General features: G+C 40.5%; 2 protein-coding genes across 6 annotated transcripts in view; one reads left to right on the top strand and one right to left on the bottom strand.

The window, feature by feature from the left end:
* Positions 1-17,210, top strand: part of lrba (LPS responsive beige-like anchor protein) — a 225,622-nt gene extending 208,412 nt beyond the window's left edge. Inside the window, exons 51-56 of the mRNA XM_053479877.1 lie at positions 556-708; positions 1,483-1,650; positions 4,552-4,650; positions 4,758-4,945; positions 14,699-14,850; positions 14,936-17,210. Coding sequence (XP_053335852.1) covers positions 556-708; positions 1,483-1,650; positions 4,552-4,650; positions 4,758-4,945; positions 14,699-14,850; positions 14,936-15,026 — 851 coding nt within the window. The 3' untranslated portion in view covers positions 15,027-17,210. The remainder of the gene's footprint in view (positions 1-555; positions 709-1,482; positions 1,651-4,551; positions 4,651-4,757; positions 4,946-14,698; positions 14,851-14,935) is intronic.
* A 3,055-nt stretch (positions 17,211-20,265) lies between these two features.
* The window catches only part of slit2 (slit homolog 2 (Drosophila)), a 70,734-nt gene continuing 67,104 nt past the window's right edge, over positions 20,266-23,895 (bottom strand). For 4 of the 5 annotated variants that reach the window (XM_053479941.1, XM_053479939.1, XM_053479940.1 and 1 more), the window contains one exon: positions 20,266-23,803. In XM_053479941.1, coding sequence (XP_053335916.1) covers positions 23,559-23,803 — 245 coding nt within the window. In that variant the 3' untranslated portion in view covers positions 20,266-23,558. The remainder of the gene's footprint in view (positions 23,804-23,895) is intronic. The other variant, XM_053479942.1, reaches the window with a different exon arrangement.

Genomic DNA, 23,895 nt, shown 5'->3' on the forward strand with positions numbered 1-23,895 from the left:
TCTGTCTGTCTGTCGCTGTGTGTGTGTAGGAGTGTCTCTCTCTGTCCATGTTTTTGTGACTGTCTGTCCGTCTGTCTGCCTGGATGTTCCGCTCTTTCTTTGTGTCTGTCTGTCTGTCTGTCTGTCTCTTCATCTGTTTTTCTGTCTGTCTTTATCTGTCCGTCTGTCTGTCTGTCTAGCTGTCTGTCTGTCTGTCTCTTTCTGTCTATCTGTCTGTGTCTGTGTGTGTGCCTGTCTATGTGTGTCTGTGTCTCTCCATCTGTCTGTCTTTATGTGTCTGTCTATGTGTCTGTCTGTCTGTCTGTGTTTTTGCGCCTGCCTGTCTGTCCATCTGTCTGTCTGGGCGTCTCCTTCTTTCTGTGTGTCTGTCTGTTTGTGTCTGTCCATGTGTATTTGTCTCTCTCTCTCTGTCTATGTGTCTCTTTGGCTTTCTTTGTATATGTGTGTCTGCCTGTTTCTGTCTGTCTGTCTGTCTGTCTGTCTATCTCTTTCCGTCTCTGTATGTCTGTGTGTCTAACTCTCTCTCTGTCTGTCTGTCTCTCTGTCTGTGTGCAGTGGGTAACCTGATGCACCGCAGACAGGTGTGTGATTTATTGGATCAGAGCGTGGAGGTGAACTCACACTGCTTCCTCGTCTCGGCCGATAATCGCTTCCTCTTCATCGCCGGCTTCTGGGACAAGAGCTTTCGCATTTACAACACTGACACAGGTAACACACACACACACACACACACACACACACACACACACACACACACACACACATATGTGACAGAAGTCACACAAGTTTAATAATCAAACAAGTTTCTCAGATTAAAGTGCAAATAGACTGAGACAGTGAAATAGATAGACAGGGATAGATAAGAGAGGAAGATGAAAGAGTGAAAGAAGGATGGATGGAATGAGGAGCAGATAAAGAGATGAGATCGAATGGAGGGAAAGATGAGAGAGAGAGATAGGGATGGAAGGAAGGATATGATAAAAAAATGGAAGGACCGATGGGACAGAGACATAGATAAAGGGAAAAAGGGATTAAAGAGAGACATGGAGAGGTAAGGAAAGAAGTTTGTGATAGTAAGGAGAGTGGAAAAAGTGAGGGGATGAGGACGGAGTGAGAAGAGGAAAAGAGTGATGAAGGAAAAGTCAAGGATAAAAAGAGGAGTTAATGGAGGGAAAGAGAGATAAAATAGGGACGGGAAGGGTTGAAACAAGTATTGTAATTTATTTGTATTATTAATAAATAAGTAAGTGAAGAAAGACTGGAAGAGAGGGATGGAAATGAAGAGAAAGATGAAGAAACACACACACACACACACACACACACACACACACACACACACACACGTATGAATAATAAGTAGCTGCTCCAAAGGTAAATATTTAGAGTGTACTGTGAATCAGGGGGCGTTTAAACACAGCTGGAGAGTGTGAACTGCTGTGTGTGTGTGTGTGTGTGTGTGTGTGTGTGTGTGTGTGTGTGTAGGGAAGCTGGTACAGATCGTGTTCGGTCACCGTGACGTGGTGACGTGTGTATTCCGGTCCGAGTCGTACATCGGAGGCGACTGCTACGTGCTGAGCGGCTCGAGAGACGCCACACTGCTGCTGTGGTACTGGAGCGGCAAACACTGCTGCATCGGCGACTCACACAACGGTAACGCCTCTCTGTGTGTGTGTGTGTGTGTGTGTGTGTGTGTGTGTGTGTGTGTGTGTGTGTGTGTTTTCCGGTGAACTACACACTTACACCAATCCTATCACACACTCATTATACAGTAACTACACACTTGCTACAGTCCTCGTTATAACTACACACTCTACACAATCCTAACACACACTCGTTATAACTACACACTCGACACAGTCCTAACACACACTCGTTATAACTACACACTCTACACAATCCTAACACACACTCATTATAACTACACACTCGACACAATCCTAACACACACTCGTTATAACTACACACTCGTCACAATCCTAACACACACACATTATAACTACACACTCGTCACAATCCTAACACACACTCGTTATAACTACACACTCGCTACAATCCTAACACACACTCGTTATAACTACACACTCGACACAATCCTAACACACACTCATTATAACTACACACTCGACACAGTCCTAACACACACTCGTTATAACTACACACTCGACACAATCCTAACACACACTCATTATAACTACACACTCGACACAGTCCTAACACACACTCGTTATAACTACACACTCGACACAATCCTAACACACACACACATTATAACTACACACTCGTCACAATCCTAACACACACTCGTTATAACTACACACTCGACACAATCCTAACACACACTCGTTATAACTACACACTCGTCACAATCCTAACACACACTCGTTATAACTACACACTCGACACAATCCTAACACACACTCGTTATAACTACACACTCGTCACGATCCTAACACACACTCGTTATAACTACACACTCGTCACAATCCTAACACACACACATTATAACTACACACTCGTCACAATCCTAACACACACTTGTTATAACTACACACTCGACACAATCCCAACACACACTCGTTATAACTACACACTCGACACAATCCTAACACGCACTCATTATAACTACACACTCGACACAATCCTAACACACACTCATTATAAATACACACTCGTTACAATGCCAACACACACTCGTTATAACTACACACTCGACACAATCCTAACACACACTCATTATAACTACACACTCGTCACAATCCTAACACACACTCGTTATAACTACACACTCGACACAATCCTAACACACACTCATTATAACTACACACTCGACACAATCCTAACACACACTCATTATAACTACACACCCTACACAATCCTAACACACACTCATTATAACTACACACTCGTCACAATCCTAACACACACTCGTTATAACTACACACTCGTCACAATCCTAACACACACTCATTATAACTACACACTCGACACAATCCTAACACACACTCGTTATAACTACACACTCTACACAATCCTAACACACACTCATTATAACTACACACTCGTCACAATCCTAACACACACTCGTTATAACTACACACTCGTCACAATCCTAACACACACACACATTATAACTACACACTCGTCACAATCCTAACACACACACACATTATAACTACACACTCGACACAATCCTAACACACACTCATTAGAACTACACATTTGACACAATCCTAACACACACTCATTATAACTACACACTCGTCACAATCCTAACACACACTCATTATAACTACACACTCGACACAATCCTAACACACACTCGTTATAACTACACACTCGACACAATCCTAACACACACTCATTATAACTACACACTCGTCACAATCCTAACACACACTCATTATAACTACACACTCGACACAATCCTAACACACACACATTATAACTATACTTTTTGTGTACACTACACAATTACAAAATTATTTCCTTTTATCTTCTTTAAATAGCATAATAACTACACTATTTAGTAAATCATTGTGTAAGATATATCTTAGTATACGCTACACAGTGTGTGTGCGCGTGTGTGTGTGTGTGTGCTTCTGCTGTACTCTAGGGTAGGAGAGGTCAAGTGTCCCAACACTGCATTAAAACCTGCAGTAAAACTCTGTAATAGGAGCAACTCTGTCTCTCATTTACACACACACACACACACACACACACACACACACACACACACACACACACACACACACACATTTACATGACAGGCTTAGTTTTGTGATTTACTGGTCATCTTTTAAAGTAACACACTCTCATCTGACCAGAGAGACTACTGATGATGTGTGTGTGTGTGTGTATGTGTGTGTATGTGTGTGTATGTGTGTGTGTGTGTGTGTGTGTGTGTGTGTGTGTGTGTGCGCGTGTGCGCGCACGTTGATCTTGGTTTGGTTTACACACTGAACAGGATTTATTGCTAATTGTGATTCAGTTAACGAAACAGGCGTTTTGTTCTTTGTGTGTGTGTGTGTGTGTGTGTGTTATACCCATAATGCACTGCAGGTAAGTGTACATAAGAGACTCAGCCCGGCCTCTTCCACACATCCAGTTGTTTGGACTGCTGTATATTCTGCAGGGCACACTGACATCTAGTGGCCTGTCATAGAATGCGCTCTGATTTTTATGAAGTGTTGCAAATGCACATGAATTTGTGTGCTGCCTTTGTGTGTGTGTGGGTGTGTGTGTGTGTAAGTGGTTGTGAAAAAAAAATCCAAATCCACAGTTTATTAAACAGCCATGAATGAATTCTTTCTTCCCACCCCTATTTCCCATGATGCTTTTCTGTGGAGAGAAACAGATCTTATATTATACCTTTATTCCTAATTATAGATAATACACCTAGCTAAGCTAAATATTAGCGTGAAATCTAGCATATACACAGTAACTACAACTGATATATGCTAGCTGAAAGTGTGTGCGCCTCGGTATGTGTGTGTGTTATTACTGTACACATTTTCAAAACAGAGCTGTTTTAACGGACACGTGTGTGTGCAGACTTTGTGACCCCGCGAGCGATTTTGACGGGCCATGACTGTGAAGTGACCTGCGCAAGTGTGTGCGCGGAGCTTGGAGTAGTCATCAGCGGCTCCAGAGGTAGAACAAACATGGAGAAATTAACACTTCTTATGGCAATGCATCAGATTTGAATTATGGCCTAAAGTTGAGATCGTGTGTGTGTGTCTGTGTGTGTGTGAGCGTAGACGGTCCGTGCCTGTTACACTCAGTGAGCGGAGAGCTGCTGCGTGTGTTCGAGAGCAGCGAGAGGCCGATGCTGATGCAGGCGAGCGCAGAGGGACACTGCGTCATCTACTACCGCTCCGGACACGTGTGTGTGTACAACATCAACGGCAAACTGCTGCGCGACACACACATCGAGGACAACATCAAGGTGAGACTAACTGACACACACTATCACCCACTGGCTAGCAACATCACTATCCTCAATCGTTAGGATAGTGCTCGTCATCCATGTCTTTCCAGTTGCCTAGCAACAGTCTTCATACAAATTTTACCTCTTGAACACCAGCGAGTGTTTCTGCTTTGTAAGTTGAAAGTAGCAGTTGTTCTTAAACTCTGTGTAAAGCAATGAAACCAGATTAAAATGAATATCTGATTGGAAAATCAGCACCGCGTTTGGAACAGCTAGGCTAGCAGCAATAGTCAGTGTTTACACATTTTTAGCGGTGTAGTCAAATAAGTGGGTTTGGACAGATTAGCAGCGCTAGTTAGGTCATCCTTGTGTTGAAATTAGTTAGATTAGCTATCTGGTCAGGTTTGCAGGTTTAATAAGATTGTTTAGTTTCGTTAAAACCGGCAGGTTTAATCACATTCCCAAGGTTAGCATGTTTATTAAGATTAGCAACTTAAGTAGGATTATTTACACTCATGTTTAGTGAGGTTAACTGTTTATCAAGATTAGCAGATTTAGTAGATTGTTTAATCACAAATTTAAAGTTCAGTTAGTCTTTTTGTTTTAAAGAAATTGCAGAATTAGCTGTATAGTTAATTAGCCTTTAGTTTAGTAAAACTAGCTACTTCAGTCACTTTTTAAAGTCTCCTCAGGTTCAGTCCGGCTACCTACACTGCCTGGCCAAAAAACAAAGTCACCACCTGGAATTAACTAAGCGAATAGTTTCGATTCTTGCATTGTATGATTACTGCAGTGATTAATCGGGTTCAGCCGCAACAAATTATTTAACCTTAACTGATGCAGTGAGGAGCCTCTCATTTCTTAAACCATCATGTTAGAGGACAGAGGTGTTAGTTTGTTACAGAAGGTTCATATTATTGTCCTGCCTCCAACAAAGGAGATTGCTGCTGAAAATACTAAAATCAAGTTAAGAACTATACGGATAGCGCTGAACCATTGTCTTTGAGGAAGAAATATGTTTTTTTGGGGGGGAAAATGAGTGTGATGGGAGATCACTTAACCGTTATTAATAATCAAATCATAAAAGAAAAACTAATAGAGCAAAACAAGAACAACAGTAGAACTTACGGGGATGTTTAATAGTGAAAGTAAGAACATTTCCACACCTACACACACACACACACACAATGTAAAGAGAGCTCAAGGGACCGGGACTAAACAGCTGTGTAGCCTTAGGCAAAGCATTAATCAGTGAGACTAGGTGAAAAAAGGCTCCAGTTTGCTAGGGAGCATGAAGAATCGAATGTGGAGCGATGGAAAAAGGTCATGTGATCTGACGGTAAAAAAAAAAAAAAAGACGTGGATGAAGTGATGCACCCATCATGCCTAGTGTTTACTGGACAACCCTCTTGGGGCAGAATTATGATTTTGGTTGCTTCTGTTGGTCATGTCTAGGTTAGGCAACCTTATGTGCCCAGAAAATGAGGTCAGCTGATGATTTGAATGTCCTCAATGTCCAAGTTATCTTCCTCCACTGAGTTTTTATTCTCTTTGGGTATATTCCAAGATGACAATGCCAGGATTCATCTGGCTCAAATTGTGAGAAAGTGGTTCAGGGGGAATGAGACATCATTTTCACACATGGATCGGCCACCACAGAGTCCAGACCTTAACCCCGCTGAGAATCTTTGGGAAGTTGGAGAGAAATGAATGCGCCTCTGGACGGAAATTAATGTTGTGACATTAATGAATAGGCTTATCGAAACGATGAGCGCCTGCAATCAGAGCAAAAAATTGAAAAAGCGGTGTGTTTGTGTGTTTCAGCAATTAATATCACGGATGTTGTGTAAAAAAAAACATATTTAATATGTAACATCTGTGAGTTTTCCAGGAAGAGGGGGAAAGGTGGAGATGTCACCAGAGGTGTATGTGTGTGTGTGTTAATAAATAAAGCAAAAAAAGGAAGGAAGGAAAGTCTGGTCCTGCGTTCAGGAGCGCGCTCATTATTAAGGGCGCTTGGGAAATCAGGTTCCACTCGTTCTCCTTTTGTTCTGGTTTTGGAACGGAGCATGATTAAAGCACAGCGTTCGCTCTGGACTCCGTCTGCACTCCTCCCTCGCTCCCTCCATCACTCCGTCTCCTCTGCTCTGAAAGGCCTGGTCTTTGATCTGAAGTGTTACAACATGACAGAGAGACTAGAGATTTCTGAGACTGGCCTAAGGGAGAAAGTGTGTGTGTGTGTGTGTGTGTGTGTGTGTGTGTCAGAATATCTAAGAGCAGTCGTAGCGTGTGAGAGGTCACATTAGTCACTAACGGGCAGCGCTCCCAGAAATCCACCAGCTCCTTCTTTCTCCATCACTTTCCCTTTCCTGCAGGCCTGGGAAAATCCACAGAGCACACACACACACACACACACACACACACACACACACCTGTTTCCCATTACAAAGAGCAGCAGCATTGCCAGACCCTGATTAGCTTCCTCCATTAGCGTTCTGCTGCTATTTGTTTTCATTTATGCTGACGTGTGGAGAAAGAGAAAGGAAAAAAAAATCTCTTCCTGCCTTGATGAAGGGCCTCAACTACACACGCCAATCTGGCTAAACTGCTAAACCGTTGTCTAACCTGATAACCACTGACTGACCTGACTAACCGCTAACATCATTTAATCTAGCTAGCATTAGCACGACTACAGAGCTAGCAGAACCGGGCTAATCCACCACTTTAAAACATCATCTTTCACAACATTAATCGCTGACCAGATGACCAGAAAGATTAATTATCTGAATAAAATTTGCTAACTTTTCTAAAATAATTTTTAAAAAAAAGTGTGGTAAAATACTAGCAACAGTTAGCATAAATAAAGAGTGCTTGTTAAAGAGCTTAGGTAATAGTTCTACTTCTAATAGTGCAAACCTGAAGCTAACCCTTTTATGTTATTTTTTTTATTAGCATGCTTAGCATCTTTATGTGGAGTGTTTTTTTTTTCTCTTTAATAAACATTTATTTACAAAAAGTACCTAAAGTAAAATGCTAGCAACAGTTAGCATGAATAAAGTGTGACTGTATGCAGCCGGGGTAAAAATTCTGCTTTCCATAATGCTAACCAAAAGCTAATCTCTGTGTGTTATTTATTATTAGCTTGATTAGCACCTTTATGTAAAGAGGTTTCTATTTTGGTTTTTGATTGTTTGTTTTTTTTATAAACATTTATTCTATGCCTGTATTATTAGTTCATTATTAAGACCATACAGCTGATTTTGATAAAATATAGCCCTGAGTCACAGTTAACTTGACCAGCTTTGCTAATCTTTAAACCTGGGTAGGCGCTAGTATGATTGACAGCCATCCAGGCTGATCATGAATTGTAAGGTGCCGGGATGCTAGGATGTGATTAGCATGATTTGCTATTTATAAAGGTAACTTTAGGCTTTTTTAAGTATTTATAGTTAGTTCAGAAGCATTTGTGTCTCAGGGGTAAATTTCTCACCTGTCATACGGAAGACTTGAGGTCAATTCCCTCCCTACGCCCAAACCCCAGCTACTCCAACCACCTCAACAATGTATTGAAGACCTGGGTTATTGATAATTCCTTGACCATACAGCTGATTTTGCTAAATATGCCAGAAATGTTTCAACCCGAGTAGCTTTGCTAATCATCAAATCTGACGAAGGTTAAAAGCCATCCAGGCTAATACCGTACATGATACAGCTAATCATGCTAACATAGCGAAACATGTTCACCTGACTGAAGCTAACATAAAATGTAAAGTGCTATGATGTGCTTGGTTCACTTTTTATAATGCAAATTAATTTTGTTAGATTTATTTAACGTTTTAATAGATAGTGAAAGTGGCTGATCGTCTGCCACGCGTAAGGCTCGGGTTCGATTCCCACCCAGCGCCCAAACCTCAGCCACTGGACAATGCTGGTCCCAAGCCTGGATAAATGAGAGGGTTGCATCAGGAGGGGTAAAACCTGTGCCAAGTTGTTGTGCAGATCGCACTATTATCATATTATATAGTTAGTAAAGATTTTGTTAGCATTTTCACCCTGTTTTAGCTGCAACTAAACTACTTACTGTAGATACATATGCATTAAAACCAGAGGACACAGTATTCGTATATAAAGCTGTTTCTCTCTCTCTCTCTCTCTCTCTCTCTGTGTCACTTGAGTGTAACCCTTTTAGCAGATTCTTTCTTCCTGAAACATGCAGCCATATGTAATTGATTGCATTAATGTCTCTATAAATCCCTGGCCTTGCCCTCTCCAGACATACTTTGGCCCAGAAGAGACAGATTAGAGAGCGAGAGAGGGATGAAAAACGGCCTGCGCTCTGTTTGCTGTCTCTGGGGCGACGGCTCTGTTTAGTCTTACGCGCTCACCGTGGGTCTGAGATGTGAGTTGTGGCGGCCATGTTGGACCGTTCCTGAAAAGGACGTGTGATTTATACCAACTGTAGTGGGAAAGACAGCAAGCGTTTTTTAAGCGGTCCAGGAGGAGAAAAAAAAATAAAGTCGTCCCTCGCACACATACTTTCCCCAAACGTTCTTTATAAAAACATCTTCAGTGATCACAGCATGCTAACATGAGCATGCTAACATTTCTAGCGCAGGAACAAAGATGTGAAGCTGAAGAAAATATATCAGGAAGAAATAAATGACTGGAAAAAGGGTAGATGGATGAAGGAATAATAGATTAAATAGTGATATGAACATATCTAGTGATCTAGCATTCTTACCAAAATAAGAAACACGGATAAACAGATGGAACAGTGGATAGAAACATGAAAGAATAGATAGATGGACAAATCATTAGATGGATAAAAGAATGAATTGATAAAAAACTGAAAACAAACATTTAGCAACAGCTAGATGGACAAATAGGCAAACAGTGATAGATAAATGGACGGATAGATATACGAATCTGTGGATGGACAGATAGGTGGACAAATGGTTCAATGGAAACAAATCACCAAAAAACGTCAAACATACCATAGCATGCATAATTTTCTGTACGATTAGATTGATGGATTGTCAAAGTATTGTCTGGATGGTAAATTTACCAGTATTAACATGCCATGTTGTCATTCTTGGAACAATTCTGGATGGATGGATGGATGGATGGATCAGGTAGATGGTTTAATGAATGGGTGGTCGGATTCAAGGATGGATGGATGGATGGATAATCAAACGAGGGGAAGGGTGAATTGATGTTTAGAAAAATTTATCACATGTTCAGATGGCTGATCCAGATGATGGATGGATGGATGGTCAGATGAATGGATCATGAATTCGTGGCTAATTAAATGGAGGGATGGATTTTTAAATGGATGTAAACAGCTTGATGGATGATTAGATGAATGCATTGATGGATGGATGGATGGATAGATGGATGATCAGATAGATGGATTGTTGATGGTCAGATGTGTGGATGGATAAGGGTCAATTGGATGGATAAATGATCAGATGAATTGAAGATGGAATGATTAGATGGTGGATGATCGGATGGATGGATGATCAGTGTGGATGGATTGGTGGTTGAATAGATGTGTATATAGATTGATGCAAGGATTATCAGATGAATGGATGGATGGATGATTAGATGGATGGATTAGTGGTTGGTTGGATGAATGGATGTTCAGTCTGTTGATGAAATTTTTGGATAGTTAGCCAGGACCAGGATATGAAAGCCCCTGAGTCAGCACTGCAAGAGCTCAGAATGTTCCCCCAGTACAGTAGGCGACAGTTTAGATCTATTTAACTGAACAGAAATAATAGCGAGCGTGGAGCTCTACAGCACCCTCAGCTTCGCTTTTGGCCTGACCACAAAACACCTAATTAAAATAACTTCCTTTATATATTATGTTATATTACCAGAAGAGGATCGGCGTACAGTAGTAGGTCTGTTGCCGACTTCCTGACATGAGCGATGTTCTGCAACGAGTCCAAAGTGCATAAAAAGACTCCCTCGTCCTTGCGGCAGTATATTATCAGTGTTTCCTGAGGGACTCCTTACAGTGTAACACAACCCACACCAGCAGAGGAAGAGCAGATGAAGGGAATAAATCTGTCTGTCCCTGGTCCTGGCACTGCTGGAGTCCGACGCCAGAGCTCCATCAAGAGAGCCGGGCTGAACTGGATCTGATTGGCTCGAGATGAAGTGAACCGGTTTAGCTGAAGGGCACGATCAGACGGTCCACAGCGAATGTTAGCGAACGTAGCACATCCATCACGCTTCTAAAACGAGACAGTGACTCTGTCCCAAGCCCTGGAGTGTCCCAGAAACCCTGTGAGCCATTTTAAGGGCTGTGTCCCAAATTTTAGGAGGTGTATCTCATCCATAACTCACATTAACCATTTCACAGTAATGTTAATAATTGTATTGAAACACTTTTTTAAAATAATGCATACGTAGCTGTATTGTGGTAATATTAGCAATTTTGTTGGCTCTGTCCCAAATCTGTCACTCTGTCACACAAACACACACACAGAGCAGTAACTGTGTCATGCAGCACGTTTGTGGCACTTTTTAGAAATTTACTTCCTTTTCAGATACAGGAAATGTCATTCAAGCTTAAACCCTCAGTTTATTTTTAAAGTAAGTTATGAGTGTTTGTGGGTGTGGCCTTGTGCTAGAGAAAAGGACAAGCAGTAACGCAAAAAATGCAAAATGGTTTATTCACTTTGTCATGTCTTTACAGTCATACAGAAAGTTACAAGAATGCAAATTCTACATTATTACCATGACAGTTTAACAAAACGATGGTTTTCTTTATTGTTTCGACTCGAGCTAAACGGAAAGCAAAGCTTACAGCGGCCGCTTTAGCATCGTGTCTCCAAAAAAAACAATAAATACAAACAAATAAATACAAATGAACTAAAATATTCTCATCTGGCGGCACGACAGGGCGTAGTGGTTAGCACCGTCGCCTCGCACCTCCAGAGTCCAGGTTCGATTCCCCTCCACAGTCCCTAGTTCTCATTTAAATTTTAGGCCACGCCCCTTCATTTTTTCACCTATTTATTTATTTTAAAGACAGTAGTGTGACAGCATCATCATGTTCAGCTCAAACCTTATGGCTTGTAGCTTTGCGCTTTCATTCATCTGAAGGTTCAACACTTCAGTGAAAAACTTTAGACTCCTGGCTCATGAGGAAGTGTGTGTACATTTTATTTTTATTTTATTGTACAGGGTCTTTTATTTATTTGTTGTTGTTTTTTTATTTAAGAACGATGCTAATTCTTTGACCCCTTTGAACAGGGTTTTTCAGTATTATAATAATAACTTTATAAAGTATACACATAAATACATACAGTATATACACACACCGCTGAAGTAGATAAGCGTCATCATCTGCATTAGATGAGATTTCTCTGCTCACACACACACACACACAGCGTTATCAACTATCTGTTAGCGAAGAATCTGCAACACAGGAAAACACCACACCATCATTATAAAAAGTTTGAACAATGACACAAGGCATCTCTGTAACCATGGAAACAGTAAATAATACAGTTAAAACGTAATATTGACACAGCACTATAATATATAGCTATAGCTAGACGTACTGTACCCAGATGTCGCTAGCAATGCATTATGGGATTGGTTGTGTTTGTGTGTGTGTAGTAGCAGTGAACATGGACTCACTGTGACTCTGTGGAGTCGTGTACCTCAGCACCTCCTCCGCGCTCTGGTTGAGACAGCCGCTTCTGAGATGTCCGTTAACCGCGCTCAGAAACCCGATGACGACCAGCAGCATCATGCACAACCCCGCCAAGCACACAGTCGCCACGGACTTCTGACACCCCACCGTGGGACATGTGACACGTCTCTGTCCACAGGGGCACGGGAGGAACCTCTGACCTGAAACACCCAACGTGAAGGCGCAGTTTAATCGTCTTTACTCGTATTCGTCTTTCTATTCTGTCTGTCAGTCCATTTATCAAATGTCTGCCTAATCACAGTTACCTTCAAAAGTGTTGGAACATTTGTGTGTGTGTGTGTGTGTGTGTGTGTGTGTGTGTGTGTTAATGCTAATCCTTTGAACTCTTGAGCAAGGTTTTTAAATATTCTAATAATAACTTAATGTATGCATATATAGATATTTTCATGCTAGTTTATTCTTTTTAACAACAAAGGATAAACCAGCATGAAGACCAGAGAGATGTGTCTGGGAGAAAAAAGACAAAAGTCTTCACATGACCAATGCAACAAACTGGAACGTCCTGAAAAAGACAGAAACCAGTGGTCTACCAACAAACAACCAGATTGGTCTGATGCTAAGAACAGATAAGGATGGAAAAAAAAAAACCCAAATACAAGTCAGTGACCTCAACAACAACCTCCACAGGATAGGGGTAAATGTTTCAAAATCCACTATTCGAAGAAGACTTGAAAAGCACAAATAAATATAGAGTAAGAATCAGAAGTTCAGACTGGAATTCACAGAAGTTCTAAATCTTCTGGTAGAAGGTTATCTGTTTTCTACTGAAGCTTTGTGAAGTAAAAAAGGGACCTGCTCATGATCCAAACCATTTACAGAGCTTGTGGGTGACTCATGTTGGAGGTAAACTCACGGCTGGGTCTTGTACGCCTGCTTTCTGGAATGTTCTCGTTAATCTTTATTGAAGATGGACCTCCTGATGGAGCGGCAGAATGAATTCAGAATTCTACCGAAACCTTCCGTTTGAAAATGTGCAGAGAAATGCGTCTTGTCTAAGTGGTAGGAACTTCACATCATGCAGCAAGACAACACAAGGAGGGGAAAAGTAGAGGGTTTTGATCCAGCTGAGGAGCATATTCCACTTCCTGAAGAGGAGATCTCAAGGAAGAAAGAAAAGGAAACAATAACTGGAAAAATAGCTAAGGAGAACATGGATACAGCACTTTGGTGGTCAGTGTGTCACTGGCTATTGCACTTATCGCGTCAATTTATTACTTTAAGGCGATCTGTTCCAATACTTTTGCTCAGGCTAGAACTTGAAGTTGAAACTGCTGCTGTAAAAACTCTGCTGGATGTAAACATGAGGAAACGTGAGCGGTAAATCTGATCCATCGTCTTATATCATAACCTCGAAACAAAACCAGCTGTTCAACCCAGACCGATTGCTGTTCCAATATTTACGAACACCATACACGTCTGTTAATCCCCTTTCTGTCTAACGCATTTTTTCCGTCCACCTGCACATACTGTACTTACCGCTGTGTGAACGTCTCTCGATTCTGCTCCGCTCCGACGGAAGGTAATTGACGTACATGGCTTCGTCCAGGTCATCACCATCACGCTGCTGCGGGTCTGCCAAGTAATTCTCATACACGATCATCTGCGTGAAGGGACACCGATGAGTCTGATGCCACGCGGTACATGTAGTGTGTGTAAACAGGAAGGGGTCCCTAAATTCAGATCACCTTCAACTTGTCCCTATTGCAGAATGTGCGACATACAGTACAGTGTTTCCTGAGCGTCCTATATCGGTGGCACACACACACACACAGAGACAGAGATCGAATCATCTGGTGTAACAGGTGGAGCGTGATCCATTTTCAGGTCTCGCTAGGTGGTTAGTGGTTGAGGGCGTCACCTACAGTAACCTTTATCCTAACCATGTACTATGTCGTACAAATGTGTGTGTGAGAAGGTCATGCATGGCTGGGATGATGAACACAACCATTTAACCAGGCAGGAAATTTTCTATCATTTCAACTCTGTCTCTCTCTCTTTCTGTCTGTCTCTCTTTCTGTCTGTCTCTCTGTCTCTCCGTGTAGGCGATGTTGTTGAGTAAGGATGGTCAGTACCTGCTGTGTGGTGGAGAACGCGGGGTTCTCACAGTGTGGCAGGTCCATGATCTCAAACAGCTCTTCACTTATCCAGGCTGCGATGCCGCCATTCGCTCCATGGCCATGACCACTGACCAAAGGTACACACACACACACACAATACCAATTAATACAGTTCACTATCAATCATGTCTCATCCCTCTCTTTCTCTGTGTGTGTGTGTAGATGTATCATTACCGGCATGGCGTCTGGCAGCATCGTTCTCTTCTACAACGACTTCAACAGGTGGCACCACGAGTACCGAACCCGCTACTGATCCCTCTCTCTGTTAGCACACACACACACACACACACACACACACTGTAACCATGAAGACGACGGCCTGGTCGAACCCTGAACACTGAATGTAATCAGAATAGCGTAGATATTTTTAATAAAAAAAAACAAAAGAGTGTTGCTAAGTTTTGTAGATCTTCTAGATTTTTTCTGATTAAATATTAAAAAAAAAAATCTATTTTTTCCTCTATTTTCATCTCGACGCTAATGTGAGCGCGTATACGTGTATGTATATATATATATATATATATATATATATATATAAAACTATAAATGCTAATTAGGTGCGTGCCGATACTTAACGTTGATATCGAGCATCAGTAATGAAGTTTATTCATCATATTGTTTTGTTATAATAAAGACGTCTCTGTCCCTGTACTGCCTTTCGAACGGGACACGTTTCTTTATCTCTCGCTCTACGCGGTAACAAATATCGCGACATATCATATCATATAATATATATATAAAACCCTGATTATCGGCACATCCCTAACGGAGTGACTTTATGTGTGTCCTTGAGGGTGAGTGGGATTAAATCTTTTTTTTTTTGTCTTTAATGCTGTGACTGTTAACTCTAATTCTGATTAAAGGGAGAATACTGTAAAGCTACGGAGCGAAACTCAAACTGAACACTGCAGAGTAAAAGCGTATTAGCTGCCTGAAATTCCTAGTGCACCGCCAAAATCGTAGGTTTCCGCTGTTTGATGATGTGGTTACTATTGATCTGTTTAAACTTGGGGCTGCACAATTTGATTGAAAAACTTTCCTCAATTTAATTGTTTAATTTAAACAGTTAAAAATACAATTTATCATTCAGTCATATTTACTGAAGCTAACAGCAAATAATGGCACAAGTCATATCATTGATGCTGTTTGCCAATATTTATCATATTTAAAAGTATTAATAAATAATATAAAAAATAATATATAAAAAAAGAAATTATTGACAAACTCTACGTAAATTCCCGTCTTTATTACCTGTAATAAATTGCAGTCTTTTGTAAATGGGTTCATTTAGAGATTTTTATTTGTAAAATTTTTATAATTAAATTGTGCAGCTCTAGGGGGCGGGGCCAAGTTTTGTTTTTTTTTTCCAGATGAATTTCAAAGGTTCAGTTTAATCAAGCAAATTTCAGCACACTGTAATCGTTAGCTCACGTTTAGTCTCCTTTCTGAGCTACGCGCGATAGCTAGCGCCGAAGCAATAACATACGTCAAGCACAGGGTGCACAAAGTAACGATGTCCTGCGATCAATTCGTGAACACTACATAAAGCCTACCTTAAGTCTTAGACTCCGCCCTATTGTTTGAGAAGCACCTCGTCATTAGCTACATCAACACGCGGAGTGACTGCGCAAGTTACGATTCGCAAGCATCCTGAGCTTTACACTCAACAGCGGAATTACAAATCATAAAATTACCTTCTTTTTTTTTTTTTGCGTCATGTACGATTGTTTCAGAGCTGCGCTGATGATCTTTAGTCTCCGTTTGTTTATTAAAGTCCTGTAATTAAAACGTTAGCAGAAACTTTGCAGTGGTGTTAAGCTTTAGTTCATGTGGAGGGGTTGCTGCAAGAGAATTGCAAAAAACTGTTATTATTATTATTATCGTTATTATTGTTATTATCCTCATCTTTGTATCTCTTTTTTTTCTTTCATATCTTTTCTGTCAATCTACCAGACCTGTCTTAGTGTGTCTTACTGTATTCACATATCTACCCAAACAGGAAGTGATGTCATAAGTGAAACCTTTCGAAGCTCAATTAGTTAAATACTTGCACTATGAAATAGAGCTGACATGATGCTAAAATGTGGTGAAAAAATTATGCCTGAAATGAAACACTGGAGCGCGGAGGCTGGGCACGTGCCGATATCACGATCATCACGCTTCACGATACTTTCACGCCATCTTTTTCTAATTCTATCCAAAGTAAGAGCTCTTTATGCTATTCCATGTGATCGGGACACAGCCGAACCTTGCTGCCTCGGCCCACGGCGAGTGCTGATCTGTCTATCGGCACGTGCCTGGTGGTGACGACAGCGACACCTGCTCGTCATTTCCTCATTGTTTGTTTTTTAGCTATGTTTCGTTTTCATGACAATCAGAGTGAACAGGTGTGTGACGAAATTGAAATAATAAAACGAGTTTTATAAGCGAATTCAAATCGAGTGCTTTTCTTTCCAAACACATGGTCTTGATCACTAAAACCTGTGCCTCCACTACGACACGCAACTTTTCCAAAACTCTAAAACAAAAACACTAGATAATAATAAATGATTAATTAATAAATAATAAGTGATGAATAAAGCCGTCTCGTACACACACGTGTGCCCTCTGACCTCCAGCTGCAGTGTGATAGAGCCGTGGTGCTTCCTCACGCGTCTCACCGAGGGCGGATTCAAACCAGCAACCTGTGAGTTCAGCGGAAGTCTTTTACCACAAAGCCACCAAGTCTCACCCTTACTAAAGATCAAGTGTAGCAATAAACACTTTTATAACTCTCGTAATACTACACACGCCTTCTGTTATTATTTGTGGTGTTACCTGTTTATTCATTCTTTTTGGGAAGAAACATCATGACAGCATCACGTGTTTAGCATCAAGGGAACAATTCTTAGCCATTATCACATTTCTTCAGCTTACAGACCAGAGTTTATACTCCATACAACACCAACACAATCATCCCTCATGATATTAGATGAAAACCGATCACAGCCATTATTTAATTTGGTTTAGCGTGTGAACAACAAATGACACAAACTCGGCAGGATTCAGATCATTTGGACCAGCTGTTAGAACTAAACATCTAAACCCCCCGGCAAAAATCTCTTTATATAGTAACAACTTACACAGGAATGGAAAATTCCATGGTGAAAAATCCACTTAATATAAAACTAATAAAGACCAGGATGCTTATGATTATTGTTGAAAAAAAGCCATAAGAAGTTTTGAAGGTTTGCAGTTTGCCACAAGCCATGTGGAGCTAAAAACGGGACCTCTTCTGGTGTTTTTTTATCCAGCAATGGCTTTCCTATCGCCACTCTTCTGATTTGTGAACTAATAGTTGTCCAGTGAACAGATTCTTCCACCTGCGCTGTGGATCTCTGAGGCACATCCAGACTTCCCATGGGCCTCTAGGCTGCTTCTCTGATTAATGCTCTCCTTGCGCGGCCTGTCGGTTCAGGTGGACGTCCATGTTTTGGTAGGTTTGCAGTTGTGCCGTACTCTTTCCATTTTTGTATGATGGAGTGAACAGAGCTCCGTGAGATGTTCCAAGCTTGGGATATATATATAAAACCTAACCCTGCTTTAAACTTTTTCATAACTTTATCCCTGACCTGTCTGGTGCGTTCCTTGTGTTTCATGATGCTGTTTCTTCACTAATGTTCCCTAACAAACCACTTAAGGCTTCACCGAACAGCTGTATTTATACTGAGATTAAATTACACACAGTTCGAATCTATTTACCGGTGAGGTGACTTCTGGACGGCACATTTCAGGTTTTTTTTTGTAAAAAATCATTTTCCATTCAACTGCACAATGATGTGCCACTTTGTGTTGGTCTGTCACATAAAATCCCAATAATATACATTTACTTTATTTGTGGCTTAACGTGAAAAAAGTGGAAAAGTTTAAGGGGTGTGAAAACTTTTGCAAGGCGCTGTATGTAATGAGTCTCCAGTGTTAGGTCTGTAACTGAAAAGGTATCAGTTACATGGAAATTAAATTCTGTAGTTCAATAACGGTGTAAGAGGAATAAAACACTCCAGGCCGTGGTGTTAAAGGAAAAGGATCAAAGGAAAGGAAAAGAATCAGCTTATAATTATAATTATATCAGCTAATAGTCTGACAGCTAATCTGATGTAAATTAAAATTAGTGTAATGCAAATAGATGTTTTGTATATTTTCAGTAATTAATAAATCAATTAGCAGCTCGAGGGCGTGTCTCAGGCGGCGTTAAACACGGCGGTAAGAGCGGTAACGATTTTATTATTAAACGGACACAAAAATCTTACATATTATCAAATTTATTCATTTATGATCTACAACACTAACATTCCTCCACCAGGGTAGTGCGGTGCGGTCTGTTCCAGCTTTGTTACGGCTTTGGTTGCTAAGCAACGTAACAGAATATATGATGTCATGCTATGAACAGATCAAATTCTAAAGATCTTAAACACTTTGGTGTATAGAACCGAAATAATCCATTAAAGGTGCAATAAGGCGACTTGTTATCTTTAAATGCTATAAGATATGTGTAGCATAATAATAATAATAATAATAATAATAATAATAATAAACAGATTATGCTGTATCTTTATCAAAATTAGCTGAAAAAACCTGACACACGCAGATCCTTGTAATCGATCCCTCGAACACTCGAGGTAGGATTATCTAACAAAAGATGATATTCTTTTTCAAATTTGATTTGGAATTAAATAAAAAAGAGGGCTCTTCTAAAAACAACTAACTTAGCAAATGTATGCGTCTCGTACTGACACGGATATACAAGTACTTTCCCCAAATGCACGTGTGTGAATTTATTAAAGAAAACTATCAATTTTACTATCAATCAAAATAATCTATTTTTCAAGAAGTCAAAACAGAGAGTGGTTGTTCCTCTGTAGTCCACAAGATGACGCTGTTACATCACAACACTGTACAGAAATCCACAGCGCTTAATAAACATCTTATCTGAACGTCTCTCCTAAAAGTATTAAAGCACTTTAACATTTTATTCAACTTTATACATAACGACTGTTTATACGTTATATATAAATGAGTTTATTATGTAGGTGTTAAACCTGATGTAGTCCTCAGGACAGTATTTTAATCATATTCTTAACTGCTGCAGTGACGTACAGCTGATGTAATTACTGTCTGCAGCCACACGAGGGCAGCAGCGCCATTTTGATTCTTGTTACTTTCTACAGTATCTCCATCCATCTTGAAACCTCTGTATTCCAATATATTTTGGAATTAGTAAAATCTGCATGTCTTTGGGATGTGGGAGGAAACCGGAGTACCTGGAGGAAACCCACCAAGCACATGCAAACTCCATGCACACAGACCCCGAGGTGGGAATCGAACCCAGGACCTGTAGGTGCGAGGCAACAGTGCTAACAACTACGCCACCAAATACACTATATACTGTACGTAGGTCAAATGTTGTTTGTGTGTGTGTGTGTGTGTGTTGCTCCAAAAGAGAATACTCCATACAAGGAAGGAACATTTTTATTTAAAGATCAGTAAGATAATGTGCTTATCAGTGTACAAGCACCGTCCTCTACAATACACACCAACATATAGTTACCATCATCATAACCATCGGATCATCATTACCACCTGAATAACCATCATCATCATCATCATCATCATTATTAGACATGTGCCGTTAATTTGAAACTGAATAATATCTCGATAATCGAACAATATTATCATGTTGTCCAGAATTTCTATAACCCAGGAAGCAGCGCTATTTTTTCCGTTGATTTATTTTTTATTTTTATCACTCAGAAGGCAGCGTGTTGTTCGAAATTAACAAATTTAGCAGCTGTACTTAGGTCATTTGATTAAAAGTCAATTGCGGATTATAGAAATAATAGGCGTCATTCGTAACTAGCAAGCTAATGTCATGCACCTACTGTAGCTAGCTTTATTAGCTCGCTCATCACTGTAAGAGACAGTAATTAGTTAACTAGCTAACCAGCAGGTTATATTAGCCAAGAACTATTTAATTATAGTTAGTGAAGTAGATACCTGAGCCAGGTCATTCATCAGTACGGAAGCTTATCCTGTTTAGCCATGGTAGCAGCTAAGCTGAAACGTCAAGGAAGGATTGTGAATTTCCAAAGCTCACAATAGACGAAAGGACTTTTATATAACTTTATAAACCAAAATGATGATGATGTTGTTTTTTTGTTATTATTGTTATTTTGGGGAGCTTAGCTGCAGAATCGACTGAGAGCACTTTTCTGACTGAGAGCTAGCTGTTTAGCTATAATTTCAGTACGCTAAGAATGACATCATGTTAGTGTTGTAAGTTAATCAATTTAATGTTATACCTTTCAATGGTGATTTTCTTCAATGTTTATTAACAGTTTAATTTGTTCAGAGAAATTAAAGGCAACTTTCGAGAATCAAGATGCAGCGTACCTACAGTATGCTTCCAGGGTCCTGTGTTCCCTACGTTTATTATTTACATTTTTTTATTAAGATACATTAAGCTTCTTTTTCGGTTAAAAACACGATTTTTTACGATAAAATATCTTCGAAATATTATCCTGTTTATTTTATTGGAACAAAACATCTGGAACATAAACGTGGTTTTGAAAGTCTCTAGAAAGAATTTTGTCCCAAAAAAAAAAAGAGCTAGGGAATTTTTTTTTCAGGTTTCCATTATGTGTTTTATAGACCAGGGGAACATAGGGAGGGCCCTTGGTAACATATAAACCCTTGGAACACCTTGAGGAACTTAGGACCCTGGGGTAACATGGGATGCAAGGAACACAAGACCCTGGATATGGTGAACGTAGGGCCCTGGAAGCAAAGGGACCTCAGTAAAATGGGACACTGGGAACTCATCACCCTAGAACTGGGAAATTTAGTACCCTGGGACCATCCATGGGTAACGTATGACACTAGATCTTTGGGATTTAGGACCCTGAGCATATAGGGCCCTTGATACCATGGGACACATGGAACTTAGGAACTTAGGACCCTGGAAGCATAGGGTCTTCAGTAAAATAGGACCCTGGGAACTCATGACCATGTGACCACAGGACTTCAAGTCTGCGGAACATACAGATGACCCCAATCAGGCTGGTACTAATTAGATCAATTTGTGTTAAAGTTATTCTGACCTTCCGCACTTCTGAGTGATTAAAATATAAAAGTTATTTATATAAAACCAAATTCCAAATACCTTGAGAAAATACTCGGTTATTTATTGTCTGAATTTAACTGTAAACATTAAAAAATATTCCAATGTTACTAAGTAACACTCACTCGGTTCTTACCGAGAACATAAAATCTATGGAGTCGATTATCGTTATTCAGGAAAACCTTGACGTCGGCACATGTCTAATCCTGGCGCAAAGTCTACGATACCAGTTTAGCAGCAACGTGTTAACAGGAGGGAGGGAGTGGGCGGGGTTAAAGTATCGTTTAGATAGAAAAAAAAATACTCACAGCTTTTTACGTTCTAGTTAAATCGAGTTTTTTTTAAAAAGGAGAAACATCTTAAGAGGTGGGTAGAGCGCCTCCTAGTGGAGCTAGCGTTACTCTGTCACTACGTATTGCGTGTTTTAGGTCGAATACACGAGAAGGGGGGGGAGTATGGGGGGGGGGGGGCTACGCGGTTTCTCGCTAATAAGATAATAAGTCCATCTCTGACACCGTACAAAGTTTAAGGACAAAAATATACACTTCACATTTTGAAGGTTTGAAACACCACTAAAGGTTTTATATAAACATGACTTGTTTTTTTTTCTACGTTACAGCACGCTAATATGTGTGTGTGTGTGTGTGTGTGTGTAAGCTACTGTTAACAGGACAAATATAAATTAATATAGGTTTATATTGGCTGTAACTCTGTGGATAAAACCAGGGAAGAACTCTGGAGTGGTTCAGACAATAAATACACAGGGTTTACACAGTGTGTGTGTGTGTGTGTGTGAGAGAGAGATAATGTTTCTGACTGACAGGCATGTGTAGCACAACAGAATTAGCCAGCTAATCGCGAATGCTAAAAGCATACATCAGTTTTCGCTATCTTGCCAGAGAAGCTAGTCGGAATTATATTTATACGCTAGGTAATTAGCCTGCTAGCTACTTAACATCAGATAGCTACAACGATTAGCTGGCTAACATTAGCTCTGTGCTGTGTCTATACGGAACACGCTAAATAGTTTTGCTAGTTTCCTATTGTGTAACTAAAGCAGTCTTTTTTTTTTATGCTAAGTGCAAATTGAAACTTTTTAGCTCCGCCTTTGTCGGTGCAGGGACGCCTGTCAGGTGTGTGTGTGTGTGTGTGTGTGTGTGTGTGTTATGGCAGTACTATTTCTCCTCATGTTGAAAAAGTGAGTTAGTCCAAAAAACCCGTACGGAGAAGCAGACTGCTCGCCGCTCGTCACTGAGGTGTTGTTGAGTAAAATTTTAAAATAATAATTAAAAAAGAAATAAAAAGGTAAAAATAAAAATAAAATCACAGTTCTTTCAGGACTGCAAATGAAAAACAAACAAAATAATCTAAAATCTATACTTTTTTTGTCCTCGATAATAAAAAATAGGTTTTTCTTTTGTTGTTCTGTATCATACAATAATCCATCTTCTCTTCTGAGCGAAGCGGTCACCAGTCCGAAACGGAAAATACGTGAACATTTATATAAAAACATGGAGAAACTGATGAGAGGGAGGAGGAGGAGGAGGAGGAGGAGGAGAACAGGAAGTGTGTGTGGTGGGGGAAGGGGCAGGGTCTCTCTCTCTCTCTCTCTCTCTCTCTCACGCTGGTTTAGGATGGACACTTCGTACAGCCACACTTGACCACTTTCTCCACCTCCTGGATGAACGAGGAGCCGTCCGTGCACTGGAACGTGTACTTCCTGGATTTGGTGCGGAGGGCGGAGCAACACGAGTCCCCGCCCCCGCAGCTTCCCGCGCATTCTAAGCGTGAGATTTTCTCCGTGGTCTGACACGCAGCGTAGCCCTGCTGCCTCTGATAGTAACCTCGGACCCTGTGACCCCTACACTCCATCTCTGTGGGTCCAGAGCGAGAGAGAGAGAGAGAGAGAGAGAGAGAGAGAGAGAGAGCGTTACCAGTCTGTTCACTCACGAGCAGGAGATTGCAG

Source organism: Clarias gariepinus, chromosome 20 (assembly GCF_024256425.1).
Source record: "Clarias gariepinus isolate MV-2021 ecotype Netherlands chromosome 20, CGAR_prim_01v2, whole genome shotgun sequence".
Lineage (NCBI taxonomy): Eukaryota > Metazoa > Chordata > Actinopteri > Siluriformes > Clariidae > Clarias > Clarias gariepinus.